General features: G+C 39.7%; 1 protein-coding gene across 1 annotated transcript; it reads left to right on the top strand.

Moving 5' to 3' along the window:
- The first annotated feature begins 626 nt into the window (after positions 1-626).
- On the top strand, positions 627-19675 carry tapt1b (transmembrane anterior posterior transformation 1b). Its single transcript, XM_051946092.1, has 14 exons — positions 627-1076; positions 3762-3892; positions 6861-6979; positions 7860-8022; positions 8147-8282; positions 9056-9153; positions 9254-9323; positions 9485-9565; positions 10948-11057; positions 14045-14104; positions 15574-15642; positions 15738-15814; positions 15900-16072; positions 17349-19675. The coding sequence occupies exons 1-14, from the start codon at positions 899-901 to the stop codon at positions 17600-17602; spliced, it is 1719 nt and encodes a 572-aa protein (XP_051802052.1). The 5' UTR covers positions 627-898; the 3' UTR covers positions 17603-19675.
- The last annotated feature ends 675 nt before the right edge of the window (positions 19676-20350 follow it).

Raw genomic sequence — 20350 nt, 5'->3', positions numbered from 1 at the left:
TTTATTACATGTTTTTCAGTAGCTTAGCAAACAGTCAACATGCATGCAAACTATAGAACTGAAAATATGTTTGACATAAGAGAAGGTGTTAAGATTAGAGGAAAGAAAACAAGAACCACATGGAGACAGTTTCAGTTTATGTTGCTTAAGGTGCAATCAATCAAATTAATAACTAGATGTTGCTTTTGTGCTAACTCTATCCATCTCTAAATGCTATAGTTTAATTGGAACTTACAGTAAATTCATCTATTCTATTCTAGCTAATTTGATTGTACTATAAGGTGAATTTCACACACATAAATCAAATGTTTATGTATTTCAAAGTTATGTTTGTAGCCCCACTGCAAGACCTTCACTGTTTTAATGATAGGATTTTTTGAAAGTAGTTAAAAAAAACACATTGCTTTTGACCTTTGATTTTATTTATCTCAATTGTTTTTTCTATATTGACAATGAGCGATCTGGGTTGCCAATAAAATCACAATGTAAAGGATAACCTTATTAAACAGTGTTTATTTTTCACAGTTTGGTCAGTATTTGTGCTTCCCATCTCAGTGAAGTATCTTCAGTCTAAACTGTCACTGAAGTAGGAAATGTTTCTTTTTTATTGAATTTTATTTTTTGAACAAATGTACTTTTGCAATGCTTAATTTTATTCTAGTTTCCTTTTTCTACGTTTCAGTCAAGCTGATTGATTGTTGTACACTATGTTTCAGCGATGGGAAATAATCAGTCATTAATAATATAAACGACAACAAAAAAAGACAGTCTATGGACTAAACACTACTGTTGATGTTTTTGGTGACGTCTGCTGGTGAGCCGCTGGAAAGACGGTGCGTAATGACGTCAGGTCGTGTGACGCAGTCTCCCAGGCAGCAGCTGAGACCGTTTGGTGAAGATGGCGGACTCGCTGTCGACAGGTCTGGCAGAGGAGAAGGAGAAGGAGAAGGAGGGCAGGGAGAGGGACAAAAAAAGCGCCAACACGGACAAGAGCAAGGAGAAAGACGGAGCCACGGAGACGCTGGCCTTCAGTGACAAAAACGGCGGCAGTAAAGGCAAGAAACGCAACCTGTCAGGTAAGAGCTAGCCGCGCAGCCTCCAGTTTGACAGCGCTTGCTAGCTGCAGAAGTGATTGTTTTTTTATTCACTGACAAACAGCTGATGTTAGATAACGTTGCTCCACGGTAACACTGCCTGAGTACGCAGTTTAAATTTCAGTCTGCTGAGCCTGTGCAGCTTTGGGCGGTGCTCCGAGTTAGCACTTGATCCTGGGGATGTACTGTAGCTACCACATTGGCTGCTATTTGTTTAACACTGAGCTGAACTAAAGTAACGCCAGGTGGCTAAATTATGTGACATGCATTCAAATTATAACGTGCAGCAGGACTCCTGACTGTCAGTGAAGTAGCCCAGCTGCATGCAATCCTGCAGAAGTCCAGACAGGCTAGTTTGCTTTTCTGTCAAACTGCTGTTTCTTTGCACAGGCGCAGTCACAGGTGCTGTTGAGTAGGTATAGTACATACTGTTTCTGACCAGAAGTATATGGACACGTATGTCCATGTGTTCGTGGTTTAGAGGTGTGCTCCTGGCGTATAATGGCATTCTGGTGATTTAGTATTGCACTCTAAAATTGGGGGTTTGTGAGAGACTTTTTCCAAACAATACTTCCTTTTTACATCAGATATTTTTTATTTAATTGCAGGAAAAGGTGCATGTGCTACCACTAAACTAGCAATGGCTCTGATATATCAAACTGTCTCAGTACGCTTTGTCTGTTAAGCAGCTTACACAACCACATGGAAATCTATTATCTTTACTCTCATTTTTGCTTTGCTTTCTTAACATGTGGATTCAGCAGGAGCAGAGGTGTCCATACCATGTGTCAGTTTTTTTTCTGGCTCAAGATAGGTTGGCATTAACAGTGCAGTTGAGTCAGTAAGTCTGTGTTACCTTGTTTGTTAGAAATCTATGTAGTCTCATGTTATTTCTGACTGTTTCATGAATGCAAATGTTGATTAGGGTTAATTAAAGGAAATTCCAATCAACAAAACTGGATAAAGATCTGTATATAATCTTGTTCTCAGTTCTCTTTTGTAAAACCTCCTGCAACATGATATAGGTTTGGACTCTTCTTGCATGATAAACACCCACATTTTTCAGACTCTACTCCCCCTGTTTATAAATCTAAACCCAACCTGTGAAAATAAGGACTGATGACTGAAGAATGATAAAGCTCCTCCAGAGCCAGAAAAAACATTACGCAACTTGTAAAATATTGTGGACTGTTGATTAGATCGCACTGATTACCATGTGAGAACAAACGCTTTACTTGTGCAGTAAAGTACACAATGTCAATGTCAAGTAACAAGAGCAATGGATACAGATGATGCAAAGTTACCTAAATGTGCATAGTTGAGGTAACGAAAAGAACATAATGAACAGACAACAGCAACACACTGCATGCTTTACTTTAAACATGTTGAAGCAACTAAGAAAGCTGCACTGCCTGTACAACATCCTGAACACAACCTAATCCAGCAGCGTAACACTTATGAGGATGAACTGGACCTCCAGCTGTGAACCAGGTCTTATCACCTAACATCAGCGACCAGCCTCTCTAATGCTCCTGCATCTAAATGGGAGCAAATCTCTGCAGCCAGGTTCCAAGTATTATGGAAAGTTGTTGAAGCAGCTGCTTTCTTACCATTATTTTTGGCTGATTCTCATCTCATTAAACTTGGTGAATATGAGTTTAAAATTGCATGAGTGATAAATAGGTTAAGGGTCCTCTTTGTTAGACAGACAGACAGACAGACAGACGGACAGATTGATAGACTTCATTGTCTGTCCCAAATGGTGACAAAAACTCCTCTTTGACAGGCTCCAACAGTAAAATACAACACATTGAAACACACTGAAAATACAAGCTCACAAGTAGATGTCTAAAAGAAATGTTAAAAAGAAACAGCAGCCGATAAAAATAAATAAATATGTAGTGCTCAGTGTCTTATTTTATTTTGTTGAGGGTGGTTATTGCAGTGGGAATAAAGGATTTTTTTGTAGATGTTTTTGCGGGCCAGTGGGACTTTGTAACGTCTACCTGATGACAGTAACTGGAAGAGGTGATGAAGGGTGTTAGAGGGGTCCACTGTGAACAGGGTGACTTTCCTAATCACAGAGCCGTTAAATAGTTCAGAGATATGAGTTTGTGGTGACCCAATGATTTTGCTGGCCTGATTGACAATACAGGAGAGTTTTGTTTTGTGTTTAGTGGAGGGGGAGCTGTACCAGGATGAAATGTTGAATGTGAGGATGATTTCGATGAGTGGGGTATAAACCGGGGTTAAAATGCCTCTGCTGACAATTAAAGTCTTCAGTTTCCTCAGCAGGTGAAGGCACTGCTGTGCTTTTTTGTAAACTGAATCAGCATGATTTCCAAATGACAGGTTGGTGTCGATCTCTGTTCCTAGATATTTAAAAACTTCAACCTGCTCCACAGACTGGCCCTGCATATTGAGAGGTGTAAAAAGGGGTGTCATAGGTTTACCTCTGCACACACAGCACAACTCCTTTTGTTTTTGAGGTGTTAAGCTCAAGTGAGTTTTTATGAAAAATTCGAGTCAGGTTGTTGGCTGTCTCATGGTAACGAGTCAGAAGTGGAAATGCTCAACCAAGGAGCCACTGGCGATCTCTAAATTAAAGCATTTATTTTGTAATGTCTGACGTTTGCATGTTTTCCTTTTGTCTGTGCTCATCTCTAGACCTGTCTCTGGTCAGATTTATAACTACCGAGCTCACCAGAGGCTACTTCCTAGAACACAACGAGGCCAAATACACAGAGCGCAGAGAGAGGGTCTACACCTGCCTTCGCATCCCAAAGGAGCTGGAGAAGGTAAACAACACTCATGAACACTAGGGGTGGGACGGTTCACAAAATCCACGGTTCGGTTCGTATCACGGTTTTGTGGTCACGGTTTTCGGTTCGGTTCGGTACACATTAGTTGTTTCAAAAGTCAATTATGTCTTGTATAGTAATGTTAAAACTGAAAGAATGAGGCAGCCTGACATTTGATACATTATTGTGACAGTCTTAGGTTAAAGGGAAGTGAGATTCTGGCAGTGAAAGCTGAGACATTGGTAGTTCCAACACACTTTTCATTTATTTGGAAAACATATCTAAAAAAAAAAAAGAATCTTACAACTAGATTCTTTTAGCAATTAGGGGTTCGGTGTGTTGCTCAGTGGCACCTCAACATGAGCACGACGGGTCGAGGATCGAACCGCAACCCTCCGGTTGCAAGACAGCCACTCTACCCACTGAGCTATGCCGCCCTGTAACTATCAGAACCTATCAGACTTAGGTTCCTTTGAAATCACCACAAAGACAACATTTTCTTCGCACACTAACCACTTGAAATTGAAGTGTAGTATTTGAAATACAATCAAACAAATGAGGCTGGAATGTTTATCAAACTTAAAGTGTCACTGTGTTATCTAAGGTAACATAAAATAAATAATCCAAATGAAGAGGTCAATAATATAAAATGCAGCGTATACCAAACTTAACAGATAATGCACTCTACTGCACTCCCTCACACAGCTCTGCTCATTCTATTATCAAGTTCTTCTGGAAGAAGATAAGTTTGTCCACATTCTCGGCCAAGAGACGGGATCTACTTGCAGTGACAATGTCCCCTGTAGTAGAGAAAACTCTCTCACTTGGTACTGATATACCTTGAACTGTGAGGTAACGTTGTGCCGATTTAGCGATGTGAGGATATTTATGTTCATTGTCCTTCCACCATGCAAGTGGATCTGCATCCACAGGGATGCAGCCTGTGACCCTGTATGATATGACGTCCTCCTCAGTGGTCTGGGACAGAGTTTTGGTGGTTTCCTTCTGTTGGAAAAAATTCCCCCAAAAATTCTGCCATGACAGATTTTTTCTTGGGAGGAGATGGCATCCCTGACGTCCCTGGCTCTCCAGCTGAGGATGAACTATCCACCTGGACTTCTCTGGGTTGACCCTGCATGATAATATGACAAATAACATAGTATTATTATTAGTAGTAGTAGTAGTAAATAGTAAGTAATAGTAAAGATGATAAAATAGATTACATTTAATAACAATTGCAAAAATAAAAAACAGCAATACCTGCTCTTTAATTTCCGTGATTTCCCTGATAACATCACTGTAGATTCTCTCAACAGAGGCTTCTTCCAAGTAGGGTAGGGACTTAAATCTTGGATCCAGGGCTGTTGTTCTGTGCAGATAGTCCTGAAGCTCAGGGTTCCCATATCTGACTTCCAGGTCTTTGGTGACGGCTGCCTTAGCATCTTTGATGGTGGAGCTGTCCTCTTCACTTGTCATGGATTTTAATATCATCTTCTGCAGAGGGATGATCATCGACACTGAGGGAGATGTTTCTGTGCTCCTGAGGGTTGTCACATTCTTCAGGGGTTTAAGAATCTTAATCAGATCCTCTGCCAGTTTTGCCTCGCCATCATTCAAAACAGAGATGTCCTTGAGATGTTTCTTAACATCCTTCTCCATCAGAGCAGAGTAGATGGCAGCCTGCTGTTCAAAATAACGCTCCAGCATGTCATATGTTGTGTTCCAGCGGGTGGAGACATTGTGTATTAGTTTATGAACTGGCAATTCCAGCATCCTCTGTTTGGTTTTTAGGACATGGCTGGCTGTTGTGCTGCAATGGAAGAATGTCGCCACCTTCCTAATCTTCCCCAGCAGTCACGATACCTGACTTATTGAAACTGCATTCTTAGCTGCCAGATTAACTGTATGTGCAAAGCAGCCAATTTGTGAACCCAGTCCAGCTGTTTCATTTACTGCATTCACCATATTCTTTGCATTGTCTGTAGTAACAGGGATTGTGCTGCTGTCCCTCTGCAACTTCCATTCGGTCACTGCTTCTGTCAGTGCTTCAGAGAGATGCTCACTGGTGTGGCTCTCAAAGGGGGCGTGTCTGTAAAACAGAACTTTTCATCTCCCACACTGAGGTAATGTAATGGACAGTCACAGTAAGGAAACTTTCAGTTGCCCTGGATGTCCATCCATCTGTAGTAAGAGCAACATAAGCTGTGTCAGACAACTCGTGCACAAGTCTCCGTCGGGTCTCTTCATAAAGTGCAAGAATTACCGTGCAGCTGAAGTGTTTGCGGGAGGGGATTTTATATCGCAGCTCGAGTGCCTTTATCATGCACTGAAATCCCGCACCCTCAACCACGGCAAAAGGTTGCATGTCTTTAGCAATGAAACACCCCAGTGCTTTCGATATCCCTTTCGCCTTGTCTGACTGGTCTTTGTACATTTGTTTAAAAGCCGCGGGGCGGAGAGTTTGTGCAGCCCTGGCCGGCTCCTTGCCTAGCTCTCCACCCCTCCTGCTTGCGCTGCATGTCACTGTGGGGTGATGTCTCCGCAGATGAGCCAACATGTTAGATGTGTTTCCGCTAGCATAAGTGACACGCGTTGCACAGTGCTTGCACACTGTCGCGCTTTTATCCACAACTTTCTTACCGCTTTCGTGGGTCACCCTGAATGCAAAATGGTCCCACACACCAGATCTATATAACGCTGCTGACGCATCTTCCAGCTTCAAGTCTTCTCCGCTCGCCATGGTCGCACCTTCTCGTCAATTGATTTCCCGGGACACACCCAAAGTTGAGCACAAGTATGAACCGAACGGTGCGCACCGAACCGAAACAGCCGTCACGAACGGTTCAGTTCGGTTTCATAAACCGTCCCATCCCTAATAATTTAGAGAAATCTTTGTAATCGTCACACATAAATTACTAAATCTATTGTTTCTGCTCCCTGTCTTTCTCTAATTGTCTCTCTGTAGTTGATGACATTTGGCTTCTTCCTCTGTCTGGATGCCTTTCTCTATGTGTTCACCCTGCTGCCCCTCAGGGTGATTCTGGCCCTTTTACGGCTCTTCACGGTGCCATGCTGTGGCCTCAGGTAACGTATGTGGTGAAGGATGCATGTTTAAATCCATCATTTGCCAATAGCAAAAATATTAGTATAATAATTTAAAGCTCTTCTTCAATACAAGTTTGATGTAAACCACAAAAATCCTCGTAGATTCGAAACCACACCACTCTGAAACAGTTTTAGCAAAAGTCCCATTTTGTTCGGTTCATAAAAGGCTGTACTTGCTGCAGATTTTGTACTAAATTGCATAATTGTACATTCAAGGATGTTTACTTCTACAGTGACATTTTGGTGGCATCTTTAAAACTACTTTAACAACAACAAAGAACTTTAAAAACAAGTACTAAAAATGGGTCAGTGCAAAAGGTGCTTATAATCTGAATAGTTAAGTGATTGATATGAATAAGGTGCTCGGTGCTTAAATGTAGAAGAATAATTGTTGGTATGAAAACAGATTGTGTTGTATGGTGTACTTGTGTTCCTGTTAATCTATCCAGCACCATCACAAAGGGAGGATAGGACTGCAGCTAACAATTATTTTCATCATCAGTTCAGTTAAAAAACAGCCCATCAAAGTTTTCTAGAGCCTTTAAATCATATCCTGGAGTTGCTAACATTACAACAGTATTCATTTTCTTACATGTGGCAAAGAAAAGCACCAAAGTAAGTTATATATTAAGTTGAATGCACAGAGTGACTACAAATTACACAAATGTAATAAATATTTTTCACATGGCAGTTTGAAAACAGTGCAACCTTGTTCTTATCCAGTAGAGGGCAGCAGAGGTCTCTCTGACTTTGTTCAAACTAAACAGATTGAAATAACCTGCATTCTGCTCTTCTTCATCTGCTTGTGATTTCCTTCTGTGAGCATTTCCTTGACCTGTTATTTGTGTGTTTGCTTCAGTGGCTCCCGCTTGCTGCAGCCCGCCCAGGTGTGCGATGTGCTGAAAGGCTTCATTATGGTGCTCTGCTACTCGATGATGAGCTACGTGGATTACTCCATGATGTACCACCTCATCAGGGGCCAGTCTGTCATCAAACTCTACATCATCTACAACATGTTAGAGGTGCGTCTAGATGATACTTCTAGTCTGTTTAACTGACTGAATAATTAACTGATGATACTGCTGGCAGCAACCCCCTCATTCACTACTTTGCCCTCCTGTCAACCTTCCCTTCTTGGGGTGTCAGGTGGCAGACCGCCTTTTCTCGTCATTTGGCCAAGACATCCTGGATGCTCTTTACTGGACAGCCACAGAGCCCAAGGAGAAGAAGAGGGCGCACATAGGCGTGATTCCTCACTTCTTCATGGCTGTGCTCTACGTCTGTATCCTCAGATGGAAGTTGAAATGTGATTGTTGCTGCCAGTCTGCAGATCTCCATGAGGTCACTACAAAAGAGTACCAGAATATAGAGGAGGCAGCATTTAAAGCCTGGATAGTTGGCTGTTTAGTCACTTATCTGTAGTAATGTTCATAAACAGCAAATCGTTTAGTAAATGTTTAAATGAATTTGATTTTAAACAAGTGCGATGACAAGCTTAAATTCAGATTTTAAACTACAGTAAAGACATAAATTAGGACAATGCCAATAAGAAACAAAAATAGAAAACATACAAAAAAGGGCCTGGTCATCGATAAGAAATACAAAAATCAGTTATCAAAATCTGTTTGGACATAGTTGTACGTATACACATTCATATTTTCATATATACAAGACACAAGTAAATTAACAAAGTACATCATATAAAAATTGAAAATAGAAGGAAAGTTTAATTTTTCAGCAAATGTGAAGTCTGCTGTCTTTAAAATGGAAGATGTAACCAGTATTTGTCATAAATGACAAAACAAGTCATTTGAAGATGTAAAAAAGATGAACTTTTGGAAATTTTGATGGATAGTTTTACCAGATTTAGATGTTTTATAGACTAAATTATTAATCAGTAATCGAACATTGTTTGTTTCAACCTTCCACGGCTTTATTTAAAGTTAGCAGAGCTTATTGATGGGTGTACATTGAAATTAACACACAGCAGAATGTTGTGTGTTTTTCCACTGTTTCCATCCTACTAGTATAGTTTCCTTAATACGTTTTGTCTAGTTCTTCATGCCATCCTCATCATGGTTCAGGCCACAACTCTCAATGTAGCCTTCAACTCCCACAACAAGTCTCTGCTCACCATAATGATGTCAAACAATGTAAGTATAAAGCTCACACACACACAGACTTACTCACTCATTTAAAGTGAATGCGACAGTGCGGGTATAGTCGTGATAACTTGGGTCTTTTTTTTTCTAGTTTGTTGAGATCAAAGGAAGTGTGTTCAAGAAATTTGAAAAGAACAACCTTTTCCAGATGTCAAATAGTGGTAAGTGGTGAAAACTTTAACAAAAATTACAAGTTGCTCAAAATTTCACACCTCAGCCTTTTAACTTGACGATTCCTTGTCAGGTAAATATCTGGAATCAAGCTGAGCTACAGTGAGCACAAAGTAGGTTAATCCTGGATTGATTTGTTTGTTTCCCACAGACATAAAAGAGAGGTTCACCAACTACATCCTCCTGCTCATCGTCTGTCTGAGAAACATGGAGCAATTTTCATGGAACCCTGGTAACTAATGTTGTCATCATGCAAAGAATGTGGCGTTACTGAAAAAAGTGCAGCTAGCAGCGATGCAATCATCAGACACAACATTAAAACTAAATTCCTAATATTGTGTAGCTGGGTATGAGCTCCACAAGACTTTTGAAAGCTTTCCCATGGTACCAGTCATCACAATTTGGCCGCTGTCAAAGCCGTTCTGGCCTGTACGCCTGCCCATTTTCCTGCAACATCAACTTCGAGGACTTATTGTTCACTAGCTGCCTTTATTTCCCACCCTATGACAGATGTCTTCGTAACTAGACAATCAGTGTTATTCACTTCACCTGTCAGTGCTTTTAATGTTGTTGCTGATTGGTGTATATAGATGTGCATATCACAGTACTCACAGGTATATCTTAACAAGCTGCTGCAATATTTGCACTGCTATCACCTCAGTAAGCTGTTCTGTTTTGCACTACGGCTAGTTCATAGGATGATTTTTATATGTTGTATTTTTTATTTGGTTGTATTTTGATCCTTTTTTTAAATGTATGGTGCAAATACAAAGGTGTGAGAGAAACGTCTTTTCAGTTTCTCTGTATGAATATATAGAGAAATTGACAATAAAAATCTATTCTATTCTACAGTGCCTTGGCAAAGTATTTGCTCCCCAACAGAAATCTTCTGTTTTTGCATATTTGTCACACTGAAATGTTTCAGATCATCAAACTAATTTTCATTTAAGACAAAGATAACATAAGAAACACAAAATGCATGCATGCATCTTGCCATGTGTGAAAAAGTAATTGCCCCCTTAGCCACCAATCTACCAAATGACCAAATTCATTCAGCAGTTGGGTTCAGTTCCACCATCCACACTCACATAGGATTACTGCTTGTTGAATCTAAACACCACTAAATAGAACCTGTCTGGCATTGAGAAGTAGCTAAAGGGTCTCAAAAAGCAGCACGCTATCACGTTCTAAAGAGGTTCAAGAACAGATGAGAAACAAAGTCATCAACATTTGTCAGTCTGGAGGGTTACAAAGGCATTGATGAGGCTCTGGACTCTGCAGAACCACAGTGAGAGACATTATCCACAAATGGAGAAACATGGAACAGTGGTGAACCTTCCCAGGAGTGGACCAACATTTCTCCAAAAGCGTCGACATCTAATCCAGGAGTATATATAAATACGAATATTAGTTTAATCTGGAACATTTAAGTGTAAGAAATATGCAAAACAATGGAAGATTGTTTCTGTAGGGGGGCAAATACTTTTTCATGGCTCTACACATTGTTTGGACTTTTCAGTGTACGTGGACATTTGATTTCTCTGCCTGTCTTTTTTTTTAAAGCGACATTGTATTTACTAATTGTGCTGGTTAACTTTTGATGTTTGTTTTTAGACCACTTCTGGGTGCTGTTTCCTGATGTGCTCATGGTGATGGCCTCAGAGATCGCCGTGGACGTCGTCAAGCACGCCTTCATCACCAAATTCAATGACATCAGTGCTGACGTGAGTCATTTATGTCCACTCTCACAGTTAGCTTATTTGTATGTGCTCCAGTGAATGTTGAAGTGTGGCAACAAAGAGAGCAACGCAGTTTGGTGTTTTTAAGCTGCTCGTCCACAAACGGCACAAAACAGTTCAACTAAATAATCTAATTCCTGGTCTACTGTTTTTTTTGTTTTGTTTTTTTTTATACAGTACTTTCAGTTTCAGTGAGCTCTTTTGCCTGCTTTATTCTCTATTTATTTCCAGGCTTTCGGTAGTTAGTTTAATAATAAATCAGGACATTCAGATAATGCCATGTTAGCTTTACTGTTCATGTTTTTGGACAGGTTTTATTGAGAAGAATGGTTTTATGAATTTTACAATTGATAGGTTATTTATGCATGTATGGCTGCAGACATTATTCCAGGAACATGCCATTTTGATGGTACATTATGACCCATTCATAGATTCTTTATGCTTATTAGTGTCACTCTTACTTTCTACTTTTGCCCTTTTCATGCAAGTAGCTAGCAAGTATAATGGATTCAGTGAAATATGTTGTGTGCTGCAACTTTGGCTCTGTGGTTTTAGCCTACGTTTGCTTACATTTTTGCAAACTATAGGTTCAAGGTATGCCACAGTGGATTCGTTGATGTACAGACATCTGTCACTAAATTGAGAATCATAGGTGAAATCAAGCTGATGTTTAGCTGATTTATCTGCAAAGGACATCTAGGGAAGTGCAGATTACACAGAAAATAAAAATATGTGTTTCATGTCTGTGAGTCCTTTAGTATTTCCTGCGATACTTAAAAGCTGATTACATAAATTAAATATGTGTGACAAATTCAAATAAGATTTGTAGCCTCCTAAGTTCTGGCAGTTTATTTGTCACAATTTGAACACTGAAACTGATGCTCAGCTAGATAGGCGGTGCATTGTTCTATTGAAGTTGTTGGGTGGATTTCCAGAGGGATGCTTACCTTATGACGACGGCTTGATGAGGTGGGGATTAAATGCTTAACTGCAGTATCCACAGTTCAGCTCCTTGCAAGAAACTGTATTTTGCCAAAACTGGTGTCAGAGCAGAGTCAATCGCTGGTTCAACAAAGTACTTTTGAACACTCAAACACTGATCTGGACTTGTATGTGTAGAGAAATGCTCACTTAGAGAGCAGTGCTGAGGTAACTGCAAGAAGTTGGATGTAATATGCTTTATTACAGCAGATATTGGTGCAACAAACATGTCTGGATTGGCTCAGGATAGCCCGACACAAGAAACATGCCCCTCTCAAAACAAGAAAAAAAACTTATTTCAAGGAACTTTTACCTTGAAAAAAGTGAAAAAATCCGCCAATAGAACAAGTGAAAAATGGTTTGGTAAGATTTCATGAAATAAGATATGATATTTAGAATATTGAGATCTTAAAATTAGCTGGGAAAACTTATTTTAAGCTCTATTTTACCAGGATTGTCAAGCTTAGGTGTCTTAAAATAAGCCAGACATGCTTAAAAAAAGCAGTTTTTCACTCAAAAATAGATTTTTGCTTTCATGTAACCTCCTAATTTGAGATGTATTAACCCTCCTGCTTTCTTCATTTACAGGCAGCAAAAAATATTATTTCCTTGTCTGAAAAAAATCCAAAAAATCAGCAAAAAAATTCCCCAAATTTCTGAAAATTTGCGAGACTTTCAGGAAGAAAATTCCAGTAATTCCTTAAAAGTTTGCCTTAAAAGTTTTATTTTTAAAAAATTCCCCAAATTTGGCAAGAAAATTCTTGTAAATATTTTCAAAAAATGAGTAAAAATCTTAAAAATATCTAAAGTGATTCCATATATATCAGTAAACTTGTAATATTTTCTTAAGAACATTCCTTAAAAAATCGACCAAAATCGAAATTCGTGGATTGTGGTTGAATTTTTATGTGAATGTTCTTAAGAAACATTTTTACCATTTCTTTTTTCCATTGAAAACTGTTCAAAGATTTCCCAAAAATATTGAAAATGTGGACATCATAAGTTTCACTGTGACAATAGATTTTTTTCCCACATTTTCAAACTTTAAAACAAGTCAGTTAGACCCGCAGGACGACATGAGGGTTAAGACAAGATAGTTTCAAGATTGTTTGACTTAACATAATATTTTAGATGCGTTGTCTTAAAACAAGTCTCTCCATCTTGCTGAAATGCCACTTAAGTGAATTTATCGTAAATCAAGGGGGATGAGACATTTTGACTAAAAATAAGACAAATAGACTTAGTAAGATTTTGAGTTTTTGCAGTGTAGTCCTGTGAACAAAGTGCTTCCACTCCTTTGGGGTTTTTAAGTCAAATCTCATGATGTCCTTGTCTGACACTGAGCTAAGTACATCCATTCACAACGGCTGTGAGGTGCAGTTGAAAGGGCAGGAAAAATCTTGTAAGTGTACCTCGAGTTAGGATTATCTTCAACAATGGACCTTTGAGCTTAACAGACTTTCTTCTGTCTGTCTGACTTTCTGTCCTACTCCACTGACCAATCATTGGGTGTTTTTTCCACTCACACTAGACACTGTCCACTGTAGTGTCAGAGTGACACATTTGTTCTGACTGCACCGGTTTCACACCTTCTTCCCTGATGTGTGTCTTCCTCTTTTATTTTCTTTAAGGAGTTGTAGCCGTGGTTATGTAACAGACACGATCCCGTCAGGAAGGGATTAACCCCTTTATCTCCAAACTGTCAAACCAAATCACACAAACTTCTCTCAAGTCATTAGCGGTCAAACACTTGTGAATCCATGCTAGACTACATTCAATGCACGTGTGCACATTTTCTGTGTTTTTACGTTGTTTTTTTATTCCATTTCCTGTCACTGCCCCTACTGTTCCTTCACTTGGCATAAATGCACAGCAAGATTTATCACCTTCTGTCGTTATAACACACACACCAGGGCTCACAGTAACTTTATACGTGTTTCATATGACTTGATTTGGCTGACAAATGTTGTGTTGCACTGTGTTATTTTCAGGTATACGGGGAATACAGAGCCAGCCTTGCCTTTGACCTTGTCAGCAGTCGACAGAAAAATGTGAGTGCAAGACGTTCAGATATCTGCTGTCTCCCAACCAAACTGCTCAGCAAATTCTAGGCCAACTTATTAAGAACCAAAACTAATATGCAGTGCATTCAGAAAGTATTCATCTTATAAATTGATTTCTTTTAATTTATCTGCAATGAGCATTCCATAATGGCAGTGATGATGCAGTGTTATATGAACTGAAGCATCACATTGATATGAGTATTCAGACGTTTTACTCCGTTAAAGCACCTTTGGCAATGAGTGCAGCCTCGAGTCATCTTGGGTGTGACACCTGGGTTTAGGGATTTTCTGTCATTGCTCTCTGCAGGTCAGGTTGGATGGAGACTGTTGGCTGACAGCCACTTTCAGGTCTCTTCAGAGATGTTTGGTTGGGTTCAAGTCAGGGCTGTGGCTTAACCAGTGAAGAAATAGAAAAGCCTTCCAGCATCTTCTTGCTGATTTTTCTGTTGTGATGTCCAGAGCCCTCTGGAGCAGAAAGAAGGATATCTCTGTACTTTCCACCAGTCAGTTTTCCCTGGCTGGTGTCCTGTACACCACAACATGATGCTGCCACCACCGTGTTTCAGCATGAGGATGTGTTGGGCAGGTGATCAGTGGTGCCTGGCTTCCTCCACACAGAACACTTACAGTTTAATTCAAACAGTATAATCTTGTTTCTTACAGTTTGACAGTCTTTAAATAGCTTTTTTGCAAACTTCAAGTGGGCTCTCATGTGTCGCTGCTTTAGTCTGGCAGCTCTGCCTTAAAGCCCACGTCAGGGAGGTGCTGCAGTGATAGTTGTCCTGGAAGCTTCTCGCAGCTCCACGCTAGATCTGTGGAGTTCAGCCAAAGTGACCATCAGTTCTTCTCCTGGGATTGCTCATTTTGGCTCAGCAGAAAGCTCTAGGAAGATGTACAGAGGATACAGTGCTGTTATTTATTGAGTAGAAACATCTCAGAGATGATCAGTAGAAATAGAAACCACCTGTATATAACTTTCAAATGTCACAACAAAGGGTCTGAATGCTCATGTCAGTGTGATTTCTAACTTTTCCTTGTTATTATGTTATCAAAAAAATCTAAAATTCTGTTTGTCCTTTTTGTTGAGTGTAGATTGATTAAAGAAAAAACATAATTTTTTATCATTTATTGTTATAGAATTAAATCTATATTTATATAGGAAATTTTCCAGTAATTATTTTGTAAAACTGCTTGTTTTTGTAGCAACTCGTAAATTTGAGAATTTAATTTTTGTGTCAATGAAAACTAGACCAGTTTTTTTTTTACAATATTTTTGCATGTTGAGTCCTGTTTTCTTGCACTGAGTGTGCATAAGTTAAGAAATTCTGTAAAGCATCTTGAGACAGTTTGACTGTAATTGGTGCTATATAAATAAAATAAAATAAAGTAGACTTGAAGTTGAATTAGAACAATGCTGCTTGTTGATGCATTTACATAATTGTTTCATGTGTTCTCAGGCTTACACAGACTACAGTGACTCGGTATCCAGAAGAATGGGCTTCATTCCTCTTCCTTTAGCTCTGCTGGTCAGTCACTCCTACTGGCGATAATGAACTGAGGTTCTGCTGTTTAATGTATGTACAGTTTAAATCTGATGATGTTTGTATTTAATTTTTTTTAGCTGATCAGGGTAGTAACCAGCTCAGTGAAGATCCAGGGTTCGCTCTCCTTTATGTGTGTGCTGCTGTTTTACCTGGGGTAATTATTGACCATTACGTCTGCAGCAATTTGAACTCTGTTTCCCAATATTTGTTTCAGCTAAACAGTTTTGTTTTGTGTGCAGGATGATCACTCTGAAGGTGCTCAACAGTATCGTCCTGCTGGGAAGATCTTGCGTGTTCGTCAAAGAGGCCAACATGGAAGAAAAGCTCTTCGACCCTCCACCCTCTGTGGTCTCCAGCCGTGCTAACTCCAGAGCTCACCGCACCAAACACGTTCACACTACAGCACCACAAGGTAGATGGATCGGCGTTTCTCACTGTATATATCATATTGGCCACGGTTACATGAAATTTTTTAATTCAGAATTATTAATTCGGAATTAACTCATTTGGAATTAAAGTTTTGTGCTTCAAGTTTACATGGAAATATTAATTCTGAATTAAGGTTTACATGGACTGCACGTTTATTCCCCTTCCTTCATTCCGCTTTAACACTTGGGCGTTGGAAAGGATTCTGATTGGACAGGGAGTGGACGTGACGTATCCCTGTTTACCGGAAGAAAACAAACTCCATTTGCCACCGCATTTCTTTTCCATGGAGGAACAACGAATAAGCACGCTTTTCTCTTTGTTTTTTATTGTCGTTTTGAATTAGAAACTCAACAATGGCGTACTACTTCAGTTGCGCCAGTAAGGTCACAGAACGTGTACGTCAATACGTCATCGCTACATGAGGAGCCAAGCATGCGCAGAATGACCAGAATTACACCCCGTCGCAAAAGTTTTAGGACACTTTCTCATTCAAATAAAGTAGAACCTGTTCTACAACTTTTGACAGGCGGTGTATCTACCAAATCTGGTACACATATGCAGCACATCAGGCTGAAGAAAAAAGTCAGTGACAGCCACATTCCAAACCCAACAGGAAGTGAGCTATTTTGCGTTGAATGTCAAATGTTGCACATTTTTAATTTTTTTCTAGAGCGAACTCCTCCTAGGGGGAAACTCCAATTCACCTCAAATTCGGCCGGTACATACAGGAGGCCTTAATGATCAAAAGTTATTAAACCTTTTTCCAAAGTCAAAGGGCGTGTCCGTGGCGGCCTCTGGAATTTTGATCCTTCGCCATGAAATTTCAAATGCTGTGTAAATGCCCTGAACATGCTCCAATCTGCCTGAAACTTTACATGTATGATCAGAGGCCTGCCCTGATCACATCCATATGATGAAATACACCCCCTGTCAAAGGTTGTAGGACAGGTTCTACTTTATTTGAATGAGACAGTGTCCTAAAACGTTTGACAAGGGGTGTAACTGTATACATGAATAGAACGTACACAGGAATTAGTTTGTTCGAAATTAACATCGGAGTAAACCAGGTAGCTTATTCGGAATTAAGTTTATTTGGAATTAACTTTTTAATTCGGAATTAAGTGTTTACAAGGAGATTTTAAAGCGGAATTAACTTTAATTCCGAATTAAAGAGGAATTAAAGATCTCATGTAACCGTACTGATTACTTAATGGAATCATGTTTGTATCGTCCTTGCTGATAAACTCTCTCTCCAACAGAGCCCACAGCTGACAAAGCAGGAATATCCCTGGCATCAGAAGTTTCCCAGCCCACCAACATGGCGGAGAGCGCTGCCCCCACTCTACCCAAGAGTGACTCGGACACATTCCTGACGACGCCGGACGAGGAGGACGATGACAAAATCATCAACGCTGACACGGGACTGGAAGGAGATGGACTCAAACACAGAACGCCCAAAAAAGACCTGCTGGAGATCGACCGCTTCACTATCTGTGGCAACCGGATAGACTGAACGCCATAGCAGCAGCAGCAGCCAGTCAGCGCAGTGTCCTGGCAACACGGCATGGTTCAGGGATCAGACACGGGTCATGGAGCATGCTCAGACCTGACTTATTCTTGTGCACCTGACCCCTCGAATATTTATTTATTTATTACTGACAAAACCAGCCAAGGCATAAAGCTGTTATAACGGGCATCGATGGTCGCTTCAGACATTTCCAGCTGGTCCTGTGGGTGTCCAATGATCCACTGACACCCGGGTCACGGTAGCCATGGCAACATGCTTGCTGATGAGGATGACGGGGAAAGCAAGACGACAGAGAGAGAAGCAAAAGTGCATAAGTCAAATCGTGTGTGATCATTGGAGCGTTACAGCTGGACTGTGCAGGCGTGTTCAAAAGCACAATCATATGTACAGCGAAGAGTTTTTAGAGAGAACAAAACTTGTCAATTTTTACATTTTTTTTAATTTGAAAAGTCTGATAAATTCTAATGTTTGAAATGGAGTTTTTACGATGAACCTTAGACCTCTTTTCTAAATCGACCGCGTTCAGCCGCAGGACGACGACTCAGAAAAACGTGAACATCTCAAACCACCAACACACATCCAAGTAGATCTTGTTTAGTCCAACACGTTAAACATGGCAGTAGTGACACTAAAAACGGTTTTGCATGAGTGCTGCGTCTTCAGTTGACATGTTTGGTGACTTTACCTTTTGGACACAGATAAGAGCTCGGAGGTCTCAGCCGTTTGTGTTGGTATTGTCAGTTTGAAGCACTGAGAAGTCAAAGCGCTTGTATTTATTTTGAGGTGATCTCCAAAGCCACGTAGGGTTGGGAGGTATTTCATTTTCAAGTGGTTTTCTTTTCAATATTATTCATTTCTCCAGTCAGTCGTTCAAGCATGTAGCCTACTGATTATCACGACTACAACACAGGTGTAGAGAATTTTATCATGTTGGCTTTTTAATTTCTGAAACTGTGAACTGACCTTTAGATTCATTGTGTGAGTCAACATAAAATGCTTTTTTTTCCCAATTCCTCGCTGTTTTGAGTGTGAGTTGTATGAAAAATCACAGAAAAGATGTCACGTTGGCAGATAAACTACTTACAGTTGACTGAATGCTAAAGGACGAGTCGCCTCCGAACCCAGCAGATTTCTTTTTGTAAGGGAGCGCTACCTAAGGACATTAAGATTTGCTTTGTGAAAATTGCAGACGTCGTTTGTTGTTGTTGGCTGCTGGCTTTTGATTGAAAGAAGGAGTTCTCGCTACAGTAGACACTTGTGTATCAGTTGGTCTTAATTGCTGTGAAAGATGCTGTTTAACCAGTTAGAGAATGTCTAACTTAGCCCCAGGTTTCCCCTCTCATGTGTCGTCAGTATTTCTTAATCTGGAGTTGCTACCCAAAAAATAGCATATAGGCTTTATTCAGTTTGTCCAAAGTGAACCAGATTTATTACACAAAATACAGTATTTATCTGTACTGTTATTACTTTATATCATGTTCAGCATTTTTCATACAAAATAATGCATTTTTACCTAGGCTGATTAAATTTGTTTTGGTTATCTGGAAAGGAATCAGTTTCAGCTTCGGAAAAATCTTTCTTTGACACTTTAAAATCTGCTTTACCGTAGTAACAGACTTTATTATGCAATGAAGACAACATTTTCACATCCATCTTTAGTCACAGTTCCCAAAAGACAGGAATGTTTACTTACATAACCTCAATTTTTTCCAAAATCACCAGGCTGTTTAGTAATATGCTCATCTTAACTGTGACTGTAATGTAAGATCCATACATGAGAGGCACAACCAGGGGCCAAGCGCTGCCTAATTATAGGAACGCAGTCAGTACAGTGAAATACGAAACTGCAAAGAAGGATGAAGAGTGTGAATGCATCATGATTGTGTGTGTTTGTGTGAGGTTACATGCAGTGTGTGGATGGATCTCACTACCTAAAGACATAGTATATGTATAAATCAGATATTTTGTTGTTTTTTATTTTTCATGTACAACCCATCCGTGTATTGCATCTCCTTCCATGGTAGAAGGAGAATTAAAAAGAATGACTTTGTTTTGTAATGCTTGCTGGTGTGATTTGAATGCCTTGTGTGTGAAAGTACGAGAACAGTAGCGGGTTTTTTCAGTGGAAGGAGTCACTGGCGTCTCTGTTAACTGGGAAAACACTGCAGCCCACTGTTCCCCCTGAACCGATGTTTGGATGGGGGCGTCTGTCATCGCACACATTCACACACAAGAGGGGGTCTTTTTTCTGGAGGTTCAACTCTGATGAATTATCTGGTTCTGGATACACGACCTTCCTGGTTATGTTTTGACATATTTCAGTGCAGCGCTGTGTAAATTACCATGTGAATGAAAGGAAGCACTGACAAATCAAAGACTTCAACCAGACTGTGTACTGGAAAAAATGTCCATCTCAAAACAAGAAAAAAATATTTCAAAGAACTTTTACCTTGAAATAAATGAAAAAAATCTGCCAATAGAACAAGTGAAAAATGTCTTGATAAGATGTATTGAAATAAGATGTGATGTTTAGAATCTTGAGATCTTAAAATTAGCTAAGAAAACTTATTTTAAGCTATATTTTACCAGGACTGTCAAGTTTAGGTGTCTTAAAATAAGCCAGATATGCTTAAAAATAAAAAGCAGTTTTTCACTCAAAAATAGAATTTTGCTTTCATGTAACCTCCTAATTTGAGATGTATTAACCCTCCTTCTTTCTTCATTTATGGGCAC

Source organism: Acanthochromis polyacanthus, chromosome 3, assembly GCF_021347895.1.
Source record: "Acanthochromis polyacanthus isolate Apoly-LR-REF ecotype Palm Island chromosome 3, KAUST_Apoly_ChrSc, whole genome shotgun sequence".
Lineage (NCBI taxonomy): Eukaryota > Metazoa > Chordata > Actinopteri > Pomacentridae > Acanthochromis > Acanthochromis polyacanthus.
This window is presented reverse-complemented; position numbering and strand designations above follow the sequence as displayed.